The following is a 25,454-nucleotide window of genomic DNA, read 5'->3' on the forward strand; positions in this document are numbered from 1 at the left end:
AATGAGTAAGACCATAGTTGAAAGACACTATGGCATCATGTCAAAGATAAATAAGACCGTGGATGGGAGACGTGATGCGACACCCCTAATTTGACCCTAGTCGAAAAGTGGTTTGGGGACCACAAAATCGAGTCATAAAAATAATTAGCCGTCATATTTTATGACTATTATATGTGAATACGAATGTGTGAAAGTTTTAAGCTTTGATTTAGTAAATTGCATGTGAATTTAGTCAATGGGACTTATGTGTGACACTTTTAAAATGTGATAGTTAATCTATAAGGCTCAATTAGTGCATGTCATATGAATAAAGGGTTTGCATGTCAAATATCCCTTATTAATGAGTAGTGGCCGGCCATGGATGGGTCATTGATGATAATATGAATTCTTTTATTAGCACTATGAGTTTACAAAATAAAAGAATGAATTAAGAATGATAAAACATGAGGTGAGTGGGAGGAGAAACCAAAGTTGTCTCCCCCTTACTCCCCATTGCCGTGACTAGTGAAAGAGGAGAAAAACAAAGTTCTTTCTTTGTTGTTCAACTTGGCCGAATAGAAGAAGCAAAGGAGGGGAAGAGAATTCGGTCACTTGAATCCTTAGGAAGGTTAGTACATTGTGTTGAAATTGTGAAATAATTACTTGTTTTAGGTAAATTATCATGGTTCTTGCTTAGCCCATGCAAAAATTTCCACTAATGATGGGTGAATAGAGCCTTCGGCTAAGGTTATAAGGGAAGAAATTTTGATTGCTTTACTTGAATCTTGATGATGAATGTATTGAGGAAAGAACTTGGTCTTTCTAAAAATATGAATGGTTAAAGTTCATACTAGTAATAGCCGAATTAAAGAATGCTTGATGTCATGAGAAAATGCTGTTCATGTTATTTGGATGAGAAAGGGTAGTTGGGTGAAGTAGAGTCTAGCAAATGAGCACATATGTGCACTAGTTGCTAAATGAAGAAAAAAAATCGGCTAACAAGGGAGTACTAAGGCTGAATATGATTTTGAATATTAGTGGTGTAGTTGCCGAATTTGAACTATGTAGTTATTGAGTAATGTGTGTGTTTTAAGTGATAGAATTGAGTGAATGCTTGGAATGTGATACGTATGAATTATGTGTTAAATTAAGGTTTGCTGAGCTAGCTATTAAGATGAAGTGCAAATGTTAGTATTTGATTGCTAATGTATATATGTGTACTAGCCGAGCTTTGAATTTAAATAATGGTTGGAGCACTATGTGTTGTAATAAGATTATTTGAGTGAGATCATAGATATTTATATGATGAATTCGATTGTGGATATACATGCTTAAACAAGATGCACACATGAATGAATAGATAGCTTGGTGTTGCATGTATTCGGTCATAAAGGTGCACATGAGGAAATGTTAGATTAATTGTATTAAATTGCTCAATGTGATTAAAAATGCGTATGACCATTTTGTGTTTGAGCTAAAGGTGGCCATATGACCTATCAAACTCCTTGTCATATTCGGCCATAAGCTAGCATAATGAGACTTTAATAAGTTAAATTTGTTTGAATTAGCTCAAGAGCTTAGAGGACCAAAGTTGGATAAGGGAAGGGAAAAAGTGATCGAATAGCCGCCGAGATCGTTGGACCACATCCGAGGTAAGTTTTAAGTGATTAAACATTGAGTAAATTCAATTATAATAGGACATGATGAGTTGATTTAATAAGATATGATGTGTCCATGATATGTTCTAAGTTCAAATGGTAAGTTCTTAAGTGTTTGAGCTTGGGAATTCAAGAGTAATTTGAAATAGTCTGCTTAGGACAGCAGCAGTAACGTGACTTTAGAAAATCACCATAAATTTATGGATTTGAATTAGAGGCTGAATGAGACATGAAATTAAATCTTAACGAGTCTAGTTTCTTATAAAAGAAACCGTGTAAGCAAAGGAATTTCCGATAATGAGATACTTAAAGTTGTGTGAGACAGCGCAGAATGACACTGTAATCCTCTGTTCTGTTTTTAGGAAATCATTATAAATTGTACAAAAATTTATATGCTAAAATTTATATGCTTAGACTCCTTAATGAGTCTAGTTTCAAATGAAATCAAATACAACACATTTTGAATTCAGTAAAATGAGAAATTTGATTCGTAGTGAAGAGTGGTCAGATTAGTCAAACAGTGAAACAGGGGAAATTTTAAGAAAAATCTGGTATTGATTGGCCAAACCTAAAATTCTGGAAATTTTATGGATGGAAGATATACGAGTCTATATTCAGGAAAAATTAACGAAAAGTGATTTGGAGTTTTGTAGCTCCAGTTATAAATAATTTAGTGACTATTGCTCAGGAAAAACAGCTTGTGCTGAATTGAGATTATGTTGTGAACCTTGATAAACTTGTTTTAGTTGCTCATAAGCTATTGATTAAACCCATACTTGAATTCTAAATCGTGATATTGTAAGTTTATGAGTATTCGAATATGAAATGATGATAAGGCCTAATGGCCGATGTGATGAATGTGAAAGTGTATATATGTGATAAGGCCTAATAGCGCCGATGTGATGAATGTGAAAGTGTATATGTGTGATAAGGCCTAATGGCCGATGTGATGAATGTGAAAGTGTATATGTGTGATAAGGCCTAATAGCCGATGTGATGAATGTGAAAGTGTATATATGTGATAAGGCCTAATGGCCGATGTGATGAATGTGAAAGTGTATATGTGTGATAAGGCCTAATAGCCAATGTGATGAATGTGAAAGTGTATATATGTGATAAGGCCTAATGGCCGATGTGATGAATGTGAAAGTGTATATGTGTGATAAGGCCTAATAGCCGATGTGATGAATGTGAAAGTGTATATATGTGATAAGGCCTAATGGCCGATGTGATGAATGTGAAAGTGTATATATGTAATAAGGCCTAATGGCCGATGTGATGAATGTGAAAGTGTATATATGTGATAAGGCCTATGTGATGAATGTGAAAGTGTATATATGTGATAAGGCCTAATGGCCGATGTGATGAATGTGAAAGTGTATATATGTAATAAGGCCTAATGGCCGATGTGATGAATGTGAAAGTGTATATATGTGATAAGGCCTAATGGCCGATGTGATGAATGTGAAAGTGTATATATGTGACGGGGCCGAGTGGCCAACGTGATAGATGTGAAAGTGCATAAATGTGATAAGTCCTGAAGGGCATTTGTGTCAGTACTATATCCGGGTTAAAACCCCGCAGGCTTTATGCGAGAATATTATCACTGATTAATGTCCGTAAGCTTCGTGCTCGTACTATATCCGAGCTCTAAAGACCCGATGACTACGTGTGGGAATTTTGTCCGGGTAAGACCCGATAACTTCGTGTGGAGATTATGTCCGGGTAAGACTTCGTAATAAGAATTGCTTATAAATATATTCAATGCGAAAGGTTAAACAGGTATGTACTCCAAGTTTATATGTGAGCTTGATTTGCACTAAATCATAAGGTAGTTATGTGATGCATACGAGAGCAATCTATGAGACTATTCCTATGATTATGTGACATCGGATCAGTGTGAGAGGTGATGTGAAATCATACGATATATCTATGTCACATGAGCTCACTTTTATGTGAAAGTTTATCTGCCTATTGTATATGATGAGATGTGCATATTCGGTAAAGGGATGGTATGCCCGAAGGAAAAGTGAAATAAAAATACGAACAACTACGTTATAATTTGATTGTTATCTGTTGACACTGCTTAAAACTTACTAAGCATTGTAATGCTTACTCCGTTTACTCCGTTTACTCTGTTCCTCTGTTTTATAGATCTCATTGCGAAGCTACAGGCTCGGGGATCGTCAGCAACTAGTCACACTATCACTATCCACTGTTTGGTACTGCTATGTTTTGGATTATCTTATGGCATGTATAAAATAGACTAGTGACGGAAGAATATTTTGGTTAATGTATATAGCCATGCGAAAATGGCTTATATATGTTTGAGCATAATGTTATAATCATTTGGTATGGAATGGTTAATCACTATCATAATTTGTGCAATTTATGCTAAAAGGGCTAGTTGAATCATGGAAACTATGAAATAGGTAAAGTCTACCTTAAAGGCAGATGCTGGCAGCAGCAGTGATGTAGATTTGGGAAAATCACTAAAAATAGTAGGATTGGAATTAAATAATGAATAAATTATGTAAACGAACCTTGATGAATCTATTTTCATAGGAAAGTAACGAAACGATCATATGGACAGCATGTTAAGAGATATTTTGGTTCTCGTGAGACAGGGCCAGAACGGTTTCTGGATTCCCTGTTCCGACTTTGGAAATTCATTATAAATTAACCAGAGATAATTAGGAGTCATAGCATATATTTATAGATTCCTATCTGAGTCTAGTTTCTATAGAAACAAACGGCATCAGTATTGAAGCTCTGTGCAGGGAGATATCCAAGTCGTAATGCGCAAAGGTCAGTGTAGTCGATCCCTGTAACATGGGAGAATTTGACTAATAAACTGTACTAATTGGCCTGACCAAAAATTCTAGAAAAAAATATGTAGATGGAAATATGAGTCTAGTTTCAGGGAAAATTTACGGAACTGGATTTCGAGTTTCAGAACTCAAGATATGATTTTTAAAGCGACTAGTACGCAGACTGGCAGCTTGTCTGGGAAATTTTTTTTAAGTGGTTTGAAGTCTGTTAACACCTCGTGTTCGACTCCGGCGACGGCCTCGGGTTCGGGGTGTTACACGTGATGACATCTATTGAACAATTGATATTCAGGTAATATGTATCAGATGACGAATGGTTATATGAAATGGTTGTGTGAAATGTTTACAAGAACTGGTCATATGGAAATGTATGTACAAAATAGTTGTATGAAATAATTATGAAGATAGATAAACGAAATAAGAATAAGTACATGGAATATAATTTATGTTAAGTTTTATATAAACTTTACCGGAACAAATATACATAAAATAAATGGAAATGATAGAGCATGAAATATTGATATAATGAAATGATTGATATATACTTATGAAGAAACAGTAAAAGAATAATATGTTTCATGACATGTACATATATGATTATCTTTGATATGTTGATACAAGAAAATTATGTAAGTAAAGACAATTATTAAACTCAAGCGTGATATGTCGAGAAAATAAGTATATCAATATTGAATTTATATGAAATATGTGCAAGTATACTAACAATGATGTTGTTTGACGCTTAGACAAGTGTCAAGCCATTGGTTGAATGATAACATGTTTAATTATAAGAAGCATTGAAATGGTAAATACTTAGATGAAAATATTTAAGATTTTGTGAAATTTTTTTATGATCCCGATTTAATTCTGGTTGGTTTTTAATGTATGTTTGGGGCTTCAAGGGCCCAATAGAGAGACATTATGATTATTTTCAAAATATGAATAATAAATGACTCAGAATTATCTGAAAATGTTCAATAAACTCCGGTAATGCCTCGTACCTATTCCGGCATTGGATACGGGTAGAGGGTGTTACAAACTAACTAATTAATTAACATAAAAATGAAAAAAATGAAAAGAAAAAATTTGAAAAATAAAAAAACTAAAAATTGTTAAAGAAAAAGAAAATAATAATAAAAACTTGGGAAATAGGGTGTGGCTGGGAGAGATGCTGATGGCTAGGTCGCAAGTACGGATGGGACGATGGCAGTGCTTTGTCAGCCTGATGGCGTTATGGTCAGGTTGGGGGAAGATCGGAGGCTAGGTCATGTTGGGTCGAACGAAGGGGTAAACTGGAGTGGTGTGCTGTGAATTAGGGTAACTGGAAGGGGTAGTGGTCAACGTCGGCGGTGAATGTGGAGATTAGTTACGAAGTTAAGGAGAAAGGAGAGTTCAGCACTGTCGGTGGCGAGGGTTGGATTGCTGTTCAACTAGGCTATGAACAATGCATTGAGAGGAGTATTTTTATCTATGTACACTTGTATTTTTTTCAAACGGATTGGCTAATAATATTATTTATGAATTATGTTAATATATTTTGTAAATTGTCCTTAATGGTTTTTGCATGCGAAGCAAAATGGAAGCAAATATTAGATCATTGGTTGTCTAATGTTTAACCGATACTAAACAGTATTACATGGTCAAATTGTAATACGAAAAGATAGCTTATATCAGTAGACGAACCTAAATATGTCCTTAGTCTAATAGGAAATGAGCAAACCGATTAAAAGACTAATATGTTATCTATCAAGTCCAATTGTGGAGATGCTTTGTCTTGGGCATTAGAGCGGATGACTTCTAAAATATAGAGATGTAGATGTGACTAACTAGACCGACAATATAGTAGATTGGACCCAAGAAGAATATATACTAAATTCGTTTATGGGTTTATTCACTTGTGACATTCATAGTGTGGCATACCTAAATCCCGAGTGGATGTTGGACTATATATGTGTGACTCGTATACTTTGATGACCTGAGTTCAAATAGATAAAGGATCGAAAGCTAGTGTATTAGATATAAGACTTCTATAGTATGTCATATCATTAGTATGGACACATAAATAAGTTATGTTGATACTTTTTGACCATAAATTTTTATTAAGAAATATATCAAAACACTTTTATATTATGTAAATTATTTTTCATAATAATTTTTTTGGCCATAACTTCGAAAAAAAATTTAAGAGTTAAATAATATAATTATTTGTTATAATTTTATACAATACAAAAATTATTTTTATAATATAATTTTTTAGGATTATATTATAAGAATTTTTTTGTCATAACAATCCAAAGCGCTCACAGGTGTTCATATTTATAATATAAATTTTTATAACTTGTACAAAAATAATTTTTTAAAATTAGATTTGGGTATAATTACCTACGTAATTTCTCCAATTTTCACTCTCCCCTAAGAATTAGAGAGTGTGTGAGATCTATTAATTACAATAGTTTCCTAAATATGCAATCATTTTAATACAATTACAAACAATTACACTTAAATACAATTACTAAATAAATTTTCAAACACTACCTAAAACTTAGAGAGTAAAAGGCTTACAATTTAGATCATGTTAAAAGGTAGCAAATATTGTAAATATCAATGGATGCCCTTTTGGTTGTATTAGATATATATATTATTTTTATAATTAAAAATTAAAAATTATTTAAAACTTTATTTCTAAACTTAATCTTATCACTTATGTGTGTGATTCACCATCAATGGAGTTTTTTCATAAATATGTCCACTAAAATTCTATCTCATTAATTAATTATATATATATATATATGCTATAACAGTTTTATCTTTCAAATTTTCTTTTTCATAATTAAAGTAAAAATCATATTAATAATATTACAAATATATTATATTTCAAAAAAAAATCATCAATAATTTAACTAATAAGTTGATATTTAATTAATAATAATTTTATAAAATGCTAAAGTGGTCATGATCACATGAGATAAAAAATTAATATATATTATATGAGAAAATTTTGGTACACTCCTAATGGATTTTTTAGATTTCACAATTAAGTTCAGGAATTGATAAATGTCTAATAAAGGTATAGTAAAATATTTTAAAAATGTTTTAAAAAATATGTGTCAAATTTTTAAAGTTGCTTATAAAATAAAAAAAAATTACATTTCCAATATACCAAATATTAACTCATTATATTACAAGGTCGAAAAAAACTTGTGTTCACGTTTTATTTTTTTATAACATTTAACCTTTTTTTTTGTAAACAAGAACAACACTAGGTGATAAAAAAACATACAAAAGTCCAAAATATCTTTTTGAATTAAACCTCGCACAACTTGAGGAGGTATAGAGAACACTTAGATATTTGTAAATCCTAGAGCAGCATGTTTGACCATAAAATCTGCAATTTCATTATGAACTCCGAAAATATGACGAATACAAACCTTCCAATATAACATTTTACATTTTAATATCATTTTCATAAATTATTTCTCTTTTTGAAAATCTGATGTATATATTTATTGCATAAAATTTAAATATTAATAGTAAATCTTATCTTAAATATATATACGTGAGGAATGTCTTATAGCATTTCATCTTTGTGAAAACCAAAATCCCCAAACAACCACTTCTTAAAAGCTGACGATTTTATATTTATTATATATTATATCTTAAAAAATATAAATTGAAAGGAAGACCCGGCGCGTTTCTTCTTTTGTAAATAAAGTGCTTTGCAAGTAATAATTTAGAAATATTTTCCCAACATCTTATAGAAATGAGTCAACTACCAAAATATTTTCTTATATTTGTATATATTTATGTTTTCATCACCATATTTGAATTGTTATTTAAAGAACACGAATGTTATTAATTAATAATAATTTAGTCATTTTGTTGTTATCCAACATTCAAAGTATTAGAAAAATATAACATGGCACAAATTGTATCATTAAATGATGACGTCATCTTATTTAATTATATTTTTTGAATTTTTTAACTTTTTTTTCCTTTTTACTTTATCTTATTTTTTTCCTTTCTCCAAAATCCTTCCAAACATCAACCTCTTCCCCTTAACTTGGCCACCACCATTACCATTCAAACCATCTCTTGCCCTCCACCACCGTTCACGATCTCTCACCATCACTAAGCCAAAGCCACCACATTTCAAAGCCCTATTTCATCACCACCATAATAACACTCAACAAACAATAACCAACAACAACAACAAAAAAAAAAAACATATTTTAAGTCCACATATTAAATCTTGAAAAAACACAAAAAAAAAGAGAAATCAAAAAATATCAAAGAAAAATAGGTAAACTACACCCAAGGTCATTCTAAAATAGGGTTTGTCCTATTTTGGTCAATCTAATTTTTTTTCTCAATTTAGTTACTTTAATTAAAATAATTGTTAGAATTAGTTATTACTGTATAAAATTTCGTTAATCCACTAACAAATTATTGACGTGACACGTTAAGCCATTGAGTGATTGACATATGACATTTATTTTACTTTTGACTAAAATTAAGAACTTCTCTATAATTAGTTTAAAATACTTTTTCCCTCTATACCTTATAAATGGAGAAACCAAACCCCTATGTCATTTTGTCACTCCCTATTCAGGGCCATCTTAAAGCTACCTATCGTTGTGGAGGCATTTAAGCCTCATGTGGGTTCCTCGTCTACCTCAATTGAACAACTGCCAGTTGATGTTGTCGTTGCTTGTAGTCAACAACTAGAACCAAAGGCGGCAAACAAGTGTTTTATCTGTAGGATGAAGGTTGGGTTAACTGGGTTTAAGTGCAGGTGCGAGAATACATTCTGTGGCGAGTATTGGTACCCAGAAAAACATGAGTGTTCTTTTGATTTCAAGGGTGTTGGATGTGATGCCATTGCTAAGGCAAACCCTATTGCTAAAGCTGATAAGGTGAAGAGGTTCTAAAGGTGGGGGCTTGCTGTTGAATGAACGGGTTTCTTCCTTCTATTTCTTTCCATCTTGAGCTTATCGAGGGCTCAATTAGATTTAGGATCGATGGAATATTGTGGGGGTGATTTAGTTATTTATTTTGTTACTAGTGTTTTGTTGGGGTTGTGGGATATCATTGAGGGGGTTGTTTAAGGGTGAATCACTCCATAATTAAAAAAAATGGATCAATGAATGTTTTAAGTTTCATTTTTATTTTGAATGCAATTTCCTTTGATCTTTCATTATAACAATGGATCAATGTTGTTTATGTACGGCCTGATTTTTAATGATATCAAAAAATATAGGTTTAGAATCCTATTTTCATAAATCGAGCCTATAAATATTAAATATAAATTTTTGCAGGGTTAATGTAAAAATATATTGAGGTTCGGTCGAGTAATTTTATCAATTAAATAATTAATTAAGACACAATGACTAAATTGTAAAAGTTCAATAACTATATATTTTTAATTGAAAAAAATTTAAAGACTTAAATCGCAATTAGCCAAAGTTTTAAAATGATAATTAAACCATTTAAATGTTGAAGTTAGTGGGCGGTGATGTCAAAATCCACTAAGAATGATTTAAGTTTAGATTAACTTAGTTTAAATCATGTTTATGTTAATTAAACTATATAAGTTAAGTTAGTTGTCACATCCCAAAAATTTGGTTAGCAAAATCGGGTAATTTAATCGTGGGTTTTATTGAGATATTCAGTTAGTGTCGTAGAAATTAGAAATTAATAAAATAAAATAATTAATTAATTAGGAAATAATAATGAAAATAATAATTGGATTAATAAAATATATTGGTGAGGGTTAAATTGAAACAGTCTTTAAATTGGAGGTCAATGTGTAAATAAGAAGATTTAAGTGAAATAGGAGCTTTTAGAACAATGGAGGAAATATGAGGGGGCATGGAGCTAAATAGCTCAAATTTTAAATTTTGGTTGGCTACATAAGACCATCCACCATCCGTTCCTTCAAGACTTTCAACAATTTCAAAAATTTGTTAGATCTGAAATAAAGAGTTTTCTCTCAAAATTCCTTTCATCCTCTTAATTTTATAGCATCCAAACATATTTTTCCTCAATTTCAAGAAGTCATTCTTTCTCCTTAAATTTTCTATTAAAACTTAGCTCGTTTTTGCTCAAATTGTTCCCATTTTGTGGAGATCTTCGAATTAAATGTAAACATTCTAATTTCTTATGGTTTAAACATTTAAAGTGTGATTCAATTCGTGTTTTCATAGATCTAAGCAAGAAATCATAGGATCTATGGTTTTTAAGCTTGGTTTTGCATAAAAATAGTGAATCTCGTAATAGAGGGCTAAGTGATGATTTTAAAATGATTTTCAACTTATTTTGACTTGATTAAGAGATTTATAAACTTAATTTAACGAATCCTTAAAGAAAATTACATGAATCAAATTTTTTTTCTTCTTGAGATTAAAAACGAATGTGATTTCCAAAAAATGTTGATTTGTGAAATTGAGTAAAATTAATGGTTTAAATCTGTAATTAAGCATTAGGTCTAATGTTACTAAGTGAAAATAGAGGATTTACTTGAGTTTAATTGAAGTAATTAGAGGATTTAAAGTAATACGTGTTGAGCTTGCCAGATTTAGGAGAGTGACAAGTTACTATGTTGCTAGGTGGATAATTTTTCTATTTAAGAATGAAAATAGTTTGTATTTATATTGTGTTATGCGAAGCCTCTTATCATGATGAAGTTGCCACTTTCACACCCTATACCCGGTCCAGTCACCGGACGTGAGTTATAGGATGCTACAACAGTAAATCGGAACATTAACAAGCAATTTATTCAATATTACTCAATAATCAATAAATGCAAGTTAATTCCATGTTAAACATATCTTATAATCAAATTCAAGTCTTAGTTGGCTTATGAAAACCTTTGAACAAGTCCAGAACTAAATCGAGACCAATCTGAAACATTTACAATATAACAGGTAAAAATGCAAAACAGGGGTCACAAGATCATGTGGCAGCACAGAGACCACGTAGTGTAGAGAGATGGTCGTGTGGCCAAATCGTATGATGGAGCTCAAACCGTGTGGAAGGAGACACACAATCGTGTCTCCAAAGTGTGTAACTGACTGATGCCGTGTGGGTCTAAAATTTCAAAGTTTAAATCGAGCACACGTCTGTGTTACCAACCGTATGGGGCACACGACTATATGGCAGACCGTATCACAAGTCATGTGTATCCAAAACACCTTTAAACACAAGCAATGTCATCCATCTTTTCTTAGAAATCAAGCTATACCATTTACATCTATTTATACCAATTCAAAACTCATTAAAACATATCAGAACATGTTAATTAAACATTCAATCTAAGCCTAACCAATTTGCCCTAAATGGCATCACAGTACAATCATGAAACAACAACCATCCAAAACATTAACATTCATGCCAAGATTTTTCATGCCTAAACATACTTATACAATTATCATTGCTTTAACTAAGATATCAATAAGAAAAGTTCAATAAGTGACCTAAAACAGAAAAATCTATTTTCACAATTTATGCATACCTTATTAGACTATGCAATTAACCATTTTATACCATTCAAGCCATTTACTCCAAACATCAACAATTACCAACATTCAATATCAACTCATGCTATTACCTAAACTTACACATAATCCCATTCAAATATTGGCTAACATCATCAACTTACTAAATGTCAATTAGGTACCAAGCACTTAATACATCAAGGTTACTTATAATCTTATTCATAACCAAAGTACTAAAACATGATCGTTAATTTGCAAAATAGACACCCTATATACATGCCACAAGTAACCACACTTTCAAACTTAAAAAACTACTGAGTTAGAAGATAGTAGGTGTGAGCTTTTGCTGATCAAATCGACATGTTCAGAGTATTCAATATCTACAGAATAATAACAACATAAGTAAGTATATAAAATACTTAGTAAGCTCATACAATTCAATTCAATAACTTACCTTACTCATTTAATAGTTAATTGCAAAAAGCTATTCAAAATATTATCCCTATCACGACATTGTTCAAAAAATTTCAGGTCAATAAATAACGAACATACATGTATTCAGAGTTCATGTTTTTCCCACATTAACGATACAATTTCACACTGTATATCCTTTAATTTTCCAATGGAATTTTGTAAAAGAACTCAGTACACGAGTGCGGGTAACATAAGATGCTCCTCCGAGCTAGTCATATATAGAAACATATGTGTTAGGTTACCCGTCTAGGCTAAACCAGTGACCACAGAAAAATAGCCTAACCAGGGCTATAAATAAATGTAAGGTTACCAGCCCAAGCTAAACCTTTAAAGTTTCAATAGATTACCAGTCTAAGCTAAATCTGTGTCAGATGTATATCCGACTTCGCAACAAATACTGGAGCTCGGTCCAGTTGGGAATCAATCTAAAACCTCGTATATGAGACTTTTACTTGGTCCATCGCAATTATCTTAAAATTCAATTAATTACCAAATAGTCTAACTCCAATTTCAGCAGTTTCTATATGTATGTATTAATAAAAAATTATAATCATAGAAGTAGTATGAACTTACCTGACAAAACCGTAGCAGTTTAACTAATAAGGGCTATTCGGCAGTTTTCATATTTTCGCCTAAGTCAACAACTTGATCTACATAATAGTTAACATTCAAAATATAAATATCAATCCCATAATAACACTCATCATGCTTACAATCTTTTAATTTCATTTTACATAATTTTCCTAAACTTTTACATTTTATTCAATTTAGTCCTTAAAATAAAACTTATCATAACTTCCGAATTTGGACTTCAAGCTTTAAACCAACTTGAAATAAATTCAATTACAGTCAAATATTATAAAATTTTTTAGAAATTACATATCAATTTCAAGATATTAACAATTTAGTCCTTATGTTCAAAATTAATAAAAATCACTTTACGTTTGGAATGGGATCCAATTTTCAATTTAGTCCTAAGTTTATTAAATTACATTCATTGAGGCTGCCAATTTTCAAGTTTGGAATGGGATCCAAGAATTTTTTTGTTAAGATGTCTCATGGTGTTCGAAGATCTATCTCTTAACTTCAAAATACATTTTTAATCACTCTACTTCGAGTTCAGGAGTTCAAGTATTGACTATTTTAGTGAAGACTGCGCAAGCAAAATTTTAGGACAGGGTTATTACAGAAATTACAAGTTTCGGGCTTTTAATTCAAGTTTAATTCACATTGGGTTCGATCTTTAGGCTTAATTTTTATTATATATGAGTCCAATATTATATTGATTAAGTTTTATTATTTTATTATTTATTTTTCCAAATTTTAGATTTTTTTAAGTATTTAAAGTTATTTAGGAGTTTTTGTTTCTTAGTCAAACAAGAAAAATTAGTTTAAAACTACTTGTTTAGATTAATTAGAGTTTCAGTATACTTTAGAGTTTTATTTGGATGTATTTAGCTAGCTTATATAAATGTTTTTTCATTATTCATTAAGCAGACAATTGTTTTTATTAATAAAGTTTTTATTAATAAAGTTTTCATCTCTAGGAGTTAGTTTCTTTGTGCAAAAAAAAAATGTTTTCATTAATAAAGTTTTCAACTCTGAGAGTTTGTTTCTTCATCCAAGAATTCTTTCTTGTGATTTTTAGAAGTAGTTTTCTTCTTGATTTTCTTTAAGGAGTCGTGGGAATTCATTCTTCATCTTTCAATTTGCCAAGGATTATTTCTTGGAGGGTTGATTAGAGCCATTAATTTTGTTGGATTTATATCTCAAAGAGTTCAATTGGAAATTTATCCTTTTATCCATCGGTTTATCGTTCCATCTTCCACTTTACTTTAATCTATATTTTCTCTATTTAGTTATTATTTTGAATATTTATCCTCTATTTTTAAAAATTTTTCTTCTTTCCTTTGTTATTTTCTAACTTTATTTTGGTTTCTTCGTTTCATCTCACATCCAAATTTTTCCTTCTTGAGTCAAACAACTTGAATTTGATCCTTCTTCCGCTTCCTCTACCTCACTAACCTCAAAACATTTTTTTTCTTTTACCCAGATAGTATTTTGGAAAAAAATATTTTTCAGTGGGTAAACATTTTCCAAACGATCTGAAATTTTACATACTGTGTAACACCCCCTAACCCCAAACCGTCGCCGGAACAGGGCTACGAGGCATTACCGGATATATCAGACAAATTATGGATATTTTACAATTATTATAACATTCATAGTATAATTGAAGAATTATGTCCCTATAATGGACTTTCGAAGCCCAACACAAGTATTAAAGTGGAATGAAACGGGACTTGTTCGAGTATTCAGAGATTTTTTTTTATTTTTTTTATTTTTACAAAAATTTCGACAGCATTTCTTCTTAATTTTTACATAAAACCCCTTGCAAATTCAAACCAAAAACCAACTAATCCAAAACCAATGGCACAATCAAAAACAATTTAAACCTAAATATATCTAAATCATAACCAATTCATTAACATAGTCATTTAATAACTAAACATTCATAATATTAATCCAAATTAACTAATAAATTCATTCATTTTTCATTCCAACTTATACCAAATTATATAGTATAATATTTACCATTTTATCAAACGAATAATAAAATATGGTATACCATTCTTATAACCAACTTTACAAGTATATCTATATAACTTATACAACACCTAGTACATGCCACTTTCAATTAAGAAAGAAAACATCACCCAAAATTTGCTGGAGTCGGGATCGTTCAGATGCTGGACCGGGGTACTAGACTCCTATTAACCTGCGCACGGAAACAACCGCACGCTGAGTATTCCGTACTCAGTGGTATTACCATAATTCAAATTATAATAGCAATAAAGAATTTTAATTACCAAACATGTAACTATCTAATTTCACAAACATCAATTCATTCTAAAACTTTCATTAATTAATAATAACGATACAATTTTTATCTATTCTTCAGTTTCCATCACATATTACATGTAGCAATTTCAATCACTACATGAACATTAAGTTCATGCCTTTCATTTTCAATCTCAATTTCAATCCACTATTCAACTTTTTCGTTTCTTTCAATATTTCAATAATATAATCAATCAATTTATTTTAAATTTCTCATCTTAGATATTCACCCTATTAACAAATCCGGACTTTGACGGATACACAGATTCTAACCCAACACACCAGTACGGCACATTGTGCCTAAAACGGTACATAGTACCTGATCAGTATACGACACATAAAGTGCCTAAAACGACACACGAGGTGCCTGATACGACACACGAGGTGCCTGAAATACGACATATAAAGTGCCTGATCAGTAAAGCCGGAAAATTCACGTACACTTCCAGATCCTATGGCATGCCAATTATATCCGACTTAGCCTGACTAGTTAATAGGGTATTTCAATTCTCAATTCTCAATTCACTTTCATTTCCATTCCAAGATTACTTTTCAATTAAAATTTTCACGTTCAAATCAATTTACAATTCAATTATACATACACATTCACCATTCAATTCAATTCTCATTCAACTCAAATATCAATACTTACCTTATAATTCACTTATTAAATATAGAATTGATATAAAACATTTAATAAAAAGTAATTTGAATTATAGTAATACAAACCGTGAATTTCTCGTTTTAATCCTCGATAGCTTTCTCCTTTCCTTTGTGCGCTGATGTCTTGGGTTATTTGTTAACTACGAAAATAATAATAATTTATAATCATCAATATAACACAATTCAATTTAATCCATGAGCCTAAACATGCAAATTTAACCATTTTTATACACATAATTCCACTATTTACTTATATGTTCATTCAAAGCTGTCTACTTGAGTCATTGTTACTAAATCATTTATATCTTAAGCTAGGAAACTCCAAATTAAGGTCCACTAATTTTCCCTGAAACTAGACTCACATATCTTCTTACCATAAAATTTTTAGAATTTTTGGTTAAGCCAATAAGTTCAGTTTATTCTTTAAAGTTTCCCCTTTTCTGCTGTCAAATAGTTCCGACCATTCTTCACTAGAAATTAATTATATCACAGTACAGAACTCGGATAATATTCCCGTTGATTTCTTCTGAAAATAGACTCATTAAGGATTCTAAAAATATAACTTTAAGCCTCTAATTATTTTTCTTCAATTTGTTGTGATTTTCCAAAGTCAGAACAGGGAAACCCGAATTTATTCTGACCTTGTCTCACAAAATTCATTATATCTCTTAATTTACAATTCAATTACTTATATTGTTTCTTCTATAAGACACTAGACTCAATAATATTTAATTCCATATTTTATTCATCCTATAATTTAATTTATACTATTTTTGGTGATTTTTCAAACTTAGACTACTGCTGCTGTCCAAAATAGTCTTAGTACAAAATGTTGATTTACTTTAATTTCAATTTAATCCTAACTAAATTCACTTACTTTTCTATCTTAATTCATACTTTATTTCTATTCAAATTTTGTCCAAACTCATACTTAACTATTAAATTTCCAGCATATTTTCATAATTTCTAATTTATTTCCATTTAATCCCTAAAACTCAAAACTTATAGCTTAATTTACGATTCAATCCTTTATTCAATTCCAATCAAAATTTCTATCAAATAAACCCCCAATTCCATCATTTTATTCAACATGAACCAAACTTAGAAATCTAATGACTTTCAAAATTTCTACTTAAACCAAGTACTATTTATCTCTAGGATTCCAAAAGCTCAAAAATCATAAGAAAAGGGGCTAAATTGACTTACCAAATTAACTTGGAACCTTTAAACCCTATTTTCCCTTTTTCTTTTCTTTCTTTCTTTCTCCCCTGTTTCTTCTCTGTTTCGTTTCCTGCTATTCTGTTTCCTTCCTTCTTTTTATTCTTTTGTTTCTTTCCTTTATTTCCTTTTTATTTACTTTACTTTTAATAATAATAATTTAATATATATTTTAACACATAAAAATCTTAGATTTTTATGCTTATGCCGCCTCACTTAGGACAAATGGCATAATTGCCATTTTGGTCCTCTTCATTTTCTTTTAATCTACAATTTAACTTTCATCCTTTATTCAATTTAGTCATTTTTCCTAATTACTCTTAATTAAGCTAAATTCACCTAATTTAAACCTAATTAAACACATCGCTAAACTCATAAATATTTCTAGTAATTATTTCGAACTCGATTTACTAAGACAGAGGCCCGTTAATGTACTTTTCCGATGCCCGTGAATTTTGGGTCATTACAGACTGATTCTTGGTACTCTTTTAGAATATAAAAAAAGATTTGCCACAAAAAAAAAGATCAAAAAAGTGAAAAAATAAAAAAAATATTTTGTGGGTTGAATTTTGTGCCGAAATCTCCCAGATTAGATCTACACTATTTGAGGAGACTCCGATTTAAATTTCGTGATTTTTGAAAATCGGGAACACCTCGAACAAAAAAATTCCAATTGTTTTCTATTGTTTCGGGTTTTTGGTTGAGTAGTTTTTTATTATTATTCTAGAATTAGGGTTTGTTTTATTTTAGTTTTTCTTATTCTATTATGCATTCTAACATATTTTTGTTTTTTTGTGTTAATAGGTACAAAAAGAGTTGCTTCTCATTTCTCCGCGCAACTTATTTCCTTCAGAGTCGAGTTCTTCTTTGGCTTCTTAGAGCCTTAGGTTAACTTTTTATAGAGTGATTCCACATCTTTTTGAATATTTTGAGTTTGATTACATGTAAAAGTTGCAAGCAAGAAAATCTTAACTTCTTTTCTTTGTCTCTTAGAGTTTTTTTTACTGCGAGTGTATAACAGTGAGGTTTAATTTTCTTTGATCAAATTTTTTGAGTGTTTTTTTATTTCAACCTCTAATAATGGTACATACACGTAGTAAGGACGAAGAGCATGATCCATACATGGTTACCATGGACCCAGTTATAGCACTGTCCGACGAACTTCAGAAAGATTTCAAAGAGGCGCAAGAGCATTTGGAAAATAAGTTTGACACATTGCAAACTCAAATCCTTCATCATGAGATGGTTCAACAAAATTTTAGCCAAACTTTGGCTCGAACGAAAACTAAAAATGATAAACCTTGGGCAAAGCATAGATGCCATATTTGTAAAAAAAAAAATCCGCACGGAGATGTTGTTTTCAATGTCGTTCAACCTTCTATTGTTCATGGATTTGTCAAGAAAGGCATTGGTACAAAAAAAACATAACATTTCTGCAGGCTTAAACGATTTATGGTAGAACAAAGAGAACGAGCTAGAAAGTGCATGTAGTGTAATGTAAAGGATCACAAAACCTCTAAATGTCCAACACATTCATTTAAGAAAACACCTTGGTAAGCTACGAAACATAAGTATGACACAAAGCCTATTGAGGAGTCTTCGTCTACAGCTATCATTGACGATGATGATATAAATGAGCAAGAAACTTCAAATGGCATCGTTCGTAAAGACAGTAAGTGTGATTTTGTGCCTATTGTTGAGTCTAGATCTAATATTGCACCTTGTTTCAAAGTTTATGTCGAAGAAATTGATAGTAATAGTGTGAACTATGATGATAGTGATAGTGAACTTTGTGAATCGAAAAAAGTTGATTTTAAGAATTGTTTCCTAGATTCTATGAATTTGGATGATTTATACCTTAATTATGCTCTTAAAGAGTTTTATAATGATGAATTAAATTTACAAAATATTTGTGAGGGGTTAAAAAGAAGTGAGGATGATTCATGTAAAAAGACTAAGAGACAAGAGACCTTGAGTGATAAAAATCAATTTAATGGTCCAAATTTTGTGAGTGAAAATTCCTACAATGTAAAATTAGAGAGTTCAATTAACATTTAAAAATAGAGCAAAAAGAAAAAGAGAACCCATTTGAAAGAGAGGAATGATTATGTTCTCACTAACCCTAACTTGAATTTGTCTAGTGGACTTGTTCATTCTTTCAGTAATTTGTTGATCATTTGTGATGAGCTCTATTAAATCATTCCACTTATGATAAATATTCTTTCTTATTAAACCAAAGACAAAATGTGAGGAGGAATATTTTTGAGGAAAGGGGGAATGACACATGCACATATGGGGTGAAATTTATTAATTTCCATTCACCGAAGGTGCCAATTTTTAAGCTTGGAAAATCGTCAAACTTGCAATGACTTTTTGGATGGGATCCAGGAATTTCTAGGTTAAAATGTCTCATGATGTTTGAAGATCTATATCTTAACTTTGAAATGCACTTTGAATCACTCGATTTTGAGTTCGAAAGCTCAAGTTATGGCCATTTTAGTGAAGATTATGCAAGTAGAATTTTTGGACTGGATTATTACGAAAATTACGACTTTCAGGCTTTTAATTTGAGTTTAATTCATATTGGGTTTGATTTTTAGGCTTGATTTTTATTATATATGAGTCCATGTAACACCCCAAAACCCAACCTAGAAGTTTTACCCAGATCTCGGAGGTTATATTGATCACCGAAGTGATCTATAGCAATTTTACAAAACGAAATGTTAAATCTCATTTCAAACACAGCTTACTACGTTCGAACTAAATCGTTTAACATTTTGTATTTCAAAACAAAAAATTTAAGTTACATTAAAAACATTCAGAAATATAAATTCGCAGTTTCTGAAATTCAATCCAAAATAACAATTTACGAAAATCCAAAACAAAACTTACACCACAATTCTTATAATTACTTACAATCCAGAACAACTTGAAAAATTAAGAATTGAAACAAAACACTTTATTTAACCAATTCGAAACTTATCCGTTTGAGACCTCCAGAATGCCGAGTCCATCTATAGAATACGAGGGTACCTGAAAGGCGAAAAACTAAGGGGGTGAGCTACGTGAGCCCAGTGTGAGTCCAAGATGTAAATGAAAGACAGAAAAAAATGAAGTTTAAAAAAAACACCTATATTTCATATAAGAGTACACAGAAAATGTAAAAGAATCTTACATTGGAATTCATACATATGAACCATTTCCATAAGTCATTCACGAAGATAAAAACACTACTCGATACACACCGAGGTACTAAACACATCAGATAATTATTATAACATAAAAATTTGAAGCTTTCATAATCAGAAATAAGCATAATATTCCAACAAATTTGAGTCAAACGATTTTCAATGATACAGTAAATGCAATGAATACAAAACCTACCCAAACCATTCGAGCACCACTTTGACAACCTTGCACACCACATATGAGCTATAATAAGCCCATCCATCCTACACACCACATAGGACCATGATAGGTCCATCCACCCTACACCACGATATGTGGAACCAATCCACTTGAATAATAACCATATGCAGCTGAGTTGTCATATGTTTATATTGCGGTATCACCGCTATTAAGTAACACAGTTAAACTGTTGAGTCAGGCTCTCTTCTTTTCATAACCAAAACCCATATTTTCATACAAATGCACAATGTACATGACTTATAGAAAAACACACAACAGTGATACAAAAATGAAAGTACACATATTTGATTAGACAAACCCAGTATCAGATTAGCTCAGATCCTATCATTAAATAGTGTCTCAATTCATAAATCACATTACATACGCACTTTAAACAAAGCGTAAAATTAACATTATAATTACAAATACTTATACGACTCTAAACTGTAACAGAGTTCTTAACACTTATACAGGGGCCTCAACGAACGTTGGGCGACACAAGAATTGGAACGGCAAAATTATGGCACAACGAAAATCTATGAAATAGGGCCATACGGTCGTATGCCCCAATAGTGTGGAGGTCTACGCGCCTGTGTTGTGGTCCACACGGCCTTGTGCAAGCTTCACATGCCTATGGGAAAGGGACACATGCCCCTGTGACCGAGTTACATGGCCGTGTGAGCATCCCGTGTAACTCACTGTCTAAAATTTTTAAAATAAGGTGTAGGCAGACACGCTCGTGTAGAAGTCTCTCAAGCCCGTGTGCCCACGGGACACAACTGTATGTCCAAAATGCACGCCCGTGTGAATATTGAAAAATTCAGCCATATGGATGTGTGGCACTAAAAATTGCCAAAACTCCCTAATTCCTAATTGAACACGACCGTGTAGATAGCCATGTGTGGCACACGCTCGTGTGGCCACCTGTGTGGTCACGAAACCACCCTAAAATAGCTCAAAAATGTGAACTTCAACGAAACGATTACCTACATCAGTAGTGTTAAAACCCACATAGAAATCAAATGGAAATCAAGAAATCCACCATCAAAACGACCCCTACTCACATTAATTTTAGAAACACTTAAGAGATCGTCGAATTCCATAGAATCTGATAGTGATTCGGTAGCAAATTAAAATAGGTTCAGAACACAAACCTTAAATCACAATTCCCAGCACCACGAATTGTTCGATTCACTCCACCAAACCGTTAGGAACCTCAGTTTAACATACCAAGTTATAAGAATTTCAATTTAACAGCAAATAGAAAATGAAAGAGATGCCATCAATAACCCTAAAAATAAAACTTACCTTCTTCACCTCTGATTAAACGAACACACAAGGAAAAAACTCCTTTAACAGACGACAAGTAACGATAAAATTGAAGAAGCAATGAATTACAAGAAGATTGAATTTTTGGGAAGAAAGAAGAAAAAAGGAATTACAGAAAAGTTACAGAGAACTAAAGTGGGAAAAAACGTGGAATGGTTGGGTTTTGAAATAAAAATAAAATAAAATAAAATTTAAATAAATAAATAAACATTTTAAACCTGAAAATAAATTTAAGTAAAAATAATAATTCCTTAAAACACACACATGAGGACTCGAACCCAAAACCCAAAGGTAAACTAACACACATCCAACCACCCAACCAGTAAACTCATTCTGACATCAAAACACGATAACAAAATTCAATTACTCAACCCACTTATTGACCCTAACCACAAACCTCAAAACTTCTAACCCCAAATCTCAAGGTGTTTGTAATATCCAGAATTAGAGCCTAATCAGAATAGTGGTTTCGGGACCACAAAATCTGAGATATAAATAATTATTTTATGATTATTTTGAGGTCTATGATATGATTGCATGATTGTGTGAAAATTTCGTGAAGAAATTTTATGCATAAAGTGCTTAAATTGAAATTAGGGACTAAATCAAATAATTTGCAAAACTTGCATTCTAGAAGTTTTTAGTATGAAATTGCTTTGGAATATTAATGAGGAGGTCTTAAATAGAAATTTTACCAATTTCTAAGTCTATGGACAAAAATTGGACATGGAATTTTTTGAAAGTTTAGTAGAAGGGCATTTTGGTCATTTAGGGGTAAAATGAATTAAAATACAAAATTAAAAGCCAATTTTGCTCATCTTCTTCACCATGGACGTTTATACCAAGGGAGACTCCAAGGCTACGGTTTAAAAGCTTCCAAGCTCGATTTTAAGTCCGTTCTAACCTCATTTTTTATGATTTTTACGTTTTTGGAGTCCCAGAAACTTGATTAGCTTATGCTAGCAATAATTCAACCTAGGGTTCGTATTTGGAAAAATACCCATAGGTGAAATTTGTGTATTTTGGTGTTTTATGATAGAATATAAGGTTTTAAATTATGTTAAACAACTTGTGCTACTTGGTTTTAAGTGAAAACGAGTAAAAGGGCTTAATCGGTAAAAATACCTAATAGTCATAAGTACATGTTAGAGTGAGAATTTGATGTTTCCATAGAAGGGAAAAATGATCAGCATGTCATAAAACATAATAAAATAGGATGAAATTTAATTTCCGAACCTTGGGGCAAAAGTGCAAATATGCAAAGGTTTAGGGGTCAAAATGAAAATTTGTAAAAATATGATTTTTGGACCCGTATGAATAATGTGACTAATTATTAGGCTAAATGTGATATTATAGATGAAGAAAATCGAGATTCGGGCTTAAATCGGGAAAATACAAGATTATGGACTAAAATGGTAAATTGCCGTTTCTGGATCGAGGTAAGTTCGTGTGTTAATAATAATGCAATACCATGCATGAATTGTAATTCTCTATTGATATGGCATAAATTTTATGATTTAAAATGTTTAAGAAAAGTTGATGGATGGTATGTATGATATGGAAAAATGTAATGCTTGTTGTGTCATGTGAAATTGAATGGAAAATTATTGTTACACAAATTGAGTGTTAAATTATTATTACCTGGGTTGTATGAATTGTTACACGGTTGTACCTGATAAAATTTTGACAAGTTTGTACGTAAGTAATTTATCGATTCTTTTTATTTTATTATATATTGTTATCATATGAAATGTGGCTACCTATAGATTGACTATTTGTTGTAAATTGAAAATTGAAAAAGGATTATGAATAAATTTGTAACATGTTGGAAAGTGAGGAATTCCCGGTTGAACCTTCGGAATAGAAACGATACGAATGATCTATTGTGAGGTCGCATGTGTAGTACTAAGTGCAGGCTACTATGTGTACCTGATAACTTCGATCACGTGTGCAGTACTAAGTGCAGGCTACTACGTGTACCGAATAATTGGTCGCATGGGTAGTACTATGTGTAGGCTACTATGCGTACCAGATAGCTTTGGCTACAAGTGTGAAAATATGTGCAGGCAATTGAGTATCAGTTATTATTCTGAAGAGTTCAACGGGAAAATCGATTAAGTAAAAATACATATGAACATGATTATATGATGAATAAGTGCAAGTATATGTTTATGAAAATTATGAGCAATGTGCTCGATAGTTGGGTGAACTTCGATAAGATAAAATGGATTAAGTGGAATTATATAAGAATGAATTTTAGTAGTAAAACAGTGTTGGACAGCAGCAGTTGTGTGACTTTGAAAATTCACTAAAAATTGTGAAAGTTGAATAAAAATGAAAATGATATATGAAAATAAATCTTAATGAGTCTATTTTCACATGAAAGAAACAGGGGAAGCAAAAGAATTCTATATTGTGTGATATTTGAATTCTTGTGAAACAGGGTCTGAATGAATTTGAGATCCCCTGTTCTGACTTTAGAAATTCACCATAAATTGTACACAAATTATTAAGAGTCAGACCTTACATTCATGGATTCCTTATTGAGTCTATTTTTAATGGAAATAAACGGTATGGTCGTTGGAATTCTGTACAGGGAGAAATTTTGTTCGTAATGCACAGGGGTCAGAGTAGTTGTACCCTGAAATAGGGGAGAATTTTACTTAATAAACTGTACTAATTGGCCCAACCAAAAATTTTTGAAATTTTTTGGGAGAAATATATATGAATCTAGTTTCAAGGAAAATTAATGAAACTAAATTTGGTGTTTTGTAGCTTCAGATATGAATAATTTAGTAACTGTAACTTGATAATACAGCTTAACCTGAATATGTGTAATTGTACAATTATAGTGTTTTATCTTGAGAAGCATGGTAGTAATTGCTTATTATTTTCATATGAACTTACTAAGCGTAAAGCTTACCCATCCTCTCCAATTCTTTAGTATTGGCAGGTCGGCTCAGGGTTAGAGATCGTCGGAGGCAAAATCACACTATCAAATTATCATTTTTGAGAGAATTAGTTCAAGTATTAGAAATATCAAGTGAGTGGCATGTATAGAAAGTTAGTTTGTGATATGTATTTTTATTATGATTTTGACCATACGTATTAGTCTGCATTGAGTTATCGTATATGATCATGAAATGTGGTCCTTATCCATTATAGTTTATAAGTTTAATTAATCGTGCCAAGTCCTATGTTTTGATGTGATGATATAGTTAGCTTTGTTTGTTATGCATGATTGGTAATATATCAGGTAAATTAAATGCAGGCCAGTGGATCATGAATTAAATGGAAAGGAGTAATGTTGCCTTGAATATGAATGTTTAATGGACAAATTGGTAACTACGTTATGATGGTATAAAATGAGAATAATATTTAGCATGTCTAGTTCTAGTTAATGTAAGAATGTATATTATATACAGGATGGTAAGCAAACATGTGTAAAGTGAAAGACATGTTATTACATGATTATGGATGTATAAGTGTTCATTTATGCC

General features: G+C 31.3%; 1 protein-coding gene across 1 annotated transcript; it reads left to right on the top strand.

Annotated features, from left to right (window-relative positions):
* Positions 1-5,671: 5,671 nt before the first annotated feature.
* LOC107889906 (zinc finger A20 and AN1 domain-containing stress-associated protein 7) lies at positions 5,672-9,396 on the top strand. Its single transcript, XM_016814445.1, has 2 exons — positions 5,672-5,775; positions 9,078-9,396. The coding sequence occupies exons 1-2, from the start codon at positions 5,672-5,674 to the stop codon at positions 9,394-9,396; spliced, it is 423 nt and encodes a 140-aa protein (XP_016669934.1).
* The last annotated feature ends 16,058 nt before the right edge of the window (positions 9,397-25,454 follow it).

This window comes from Gossypium hirsutum, chromosome A09 (assembly GCF_007990345.1).
Source record: "Gossypium hirsutum isolate 1008001.06 chromosome A09, Gossypium_hirsutum_v2.1, whole genome shotgun sequence".
Lineage (NCBI taxonomy): Eukaryota > Viridiplantae > Streptophyta > Magnoliopsida > Malvales > Malvaceae > Gossypium > Gossypium hirsutum.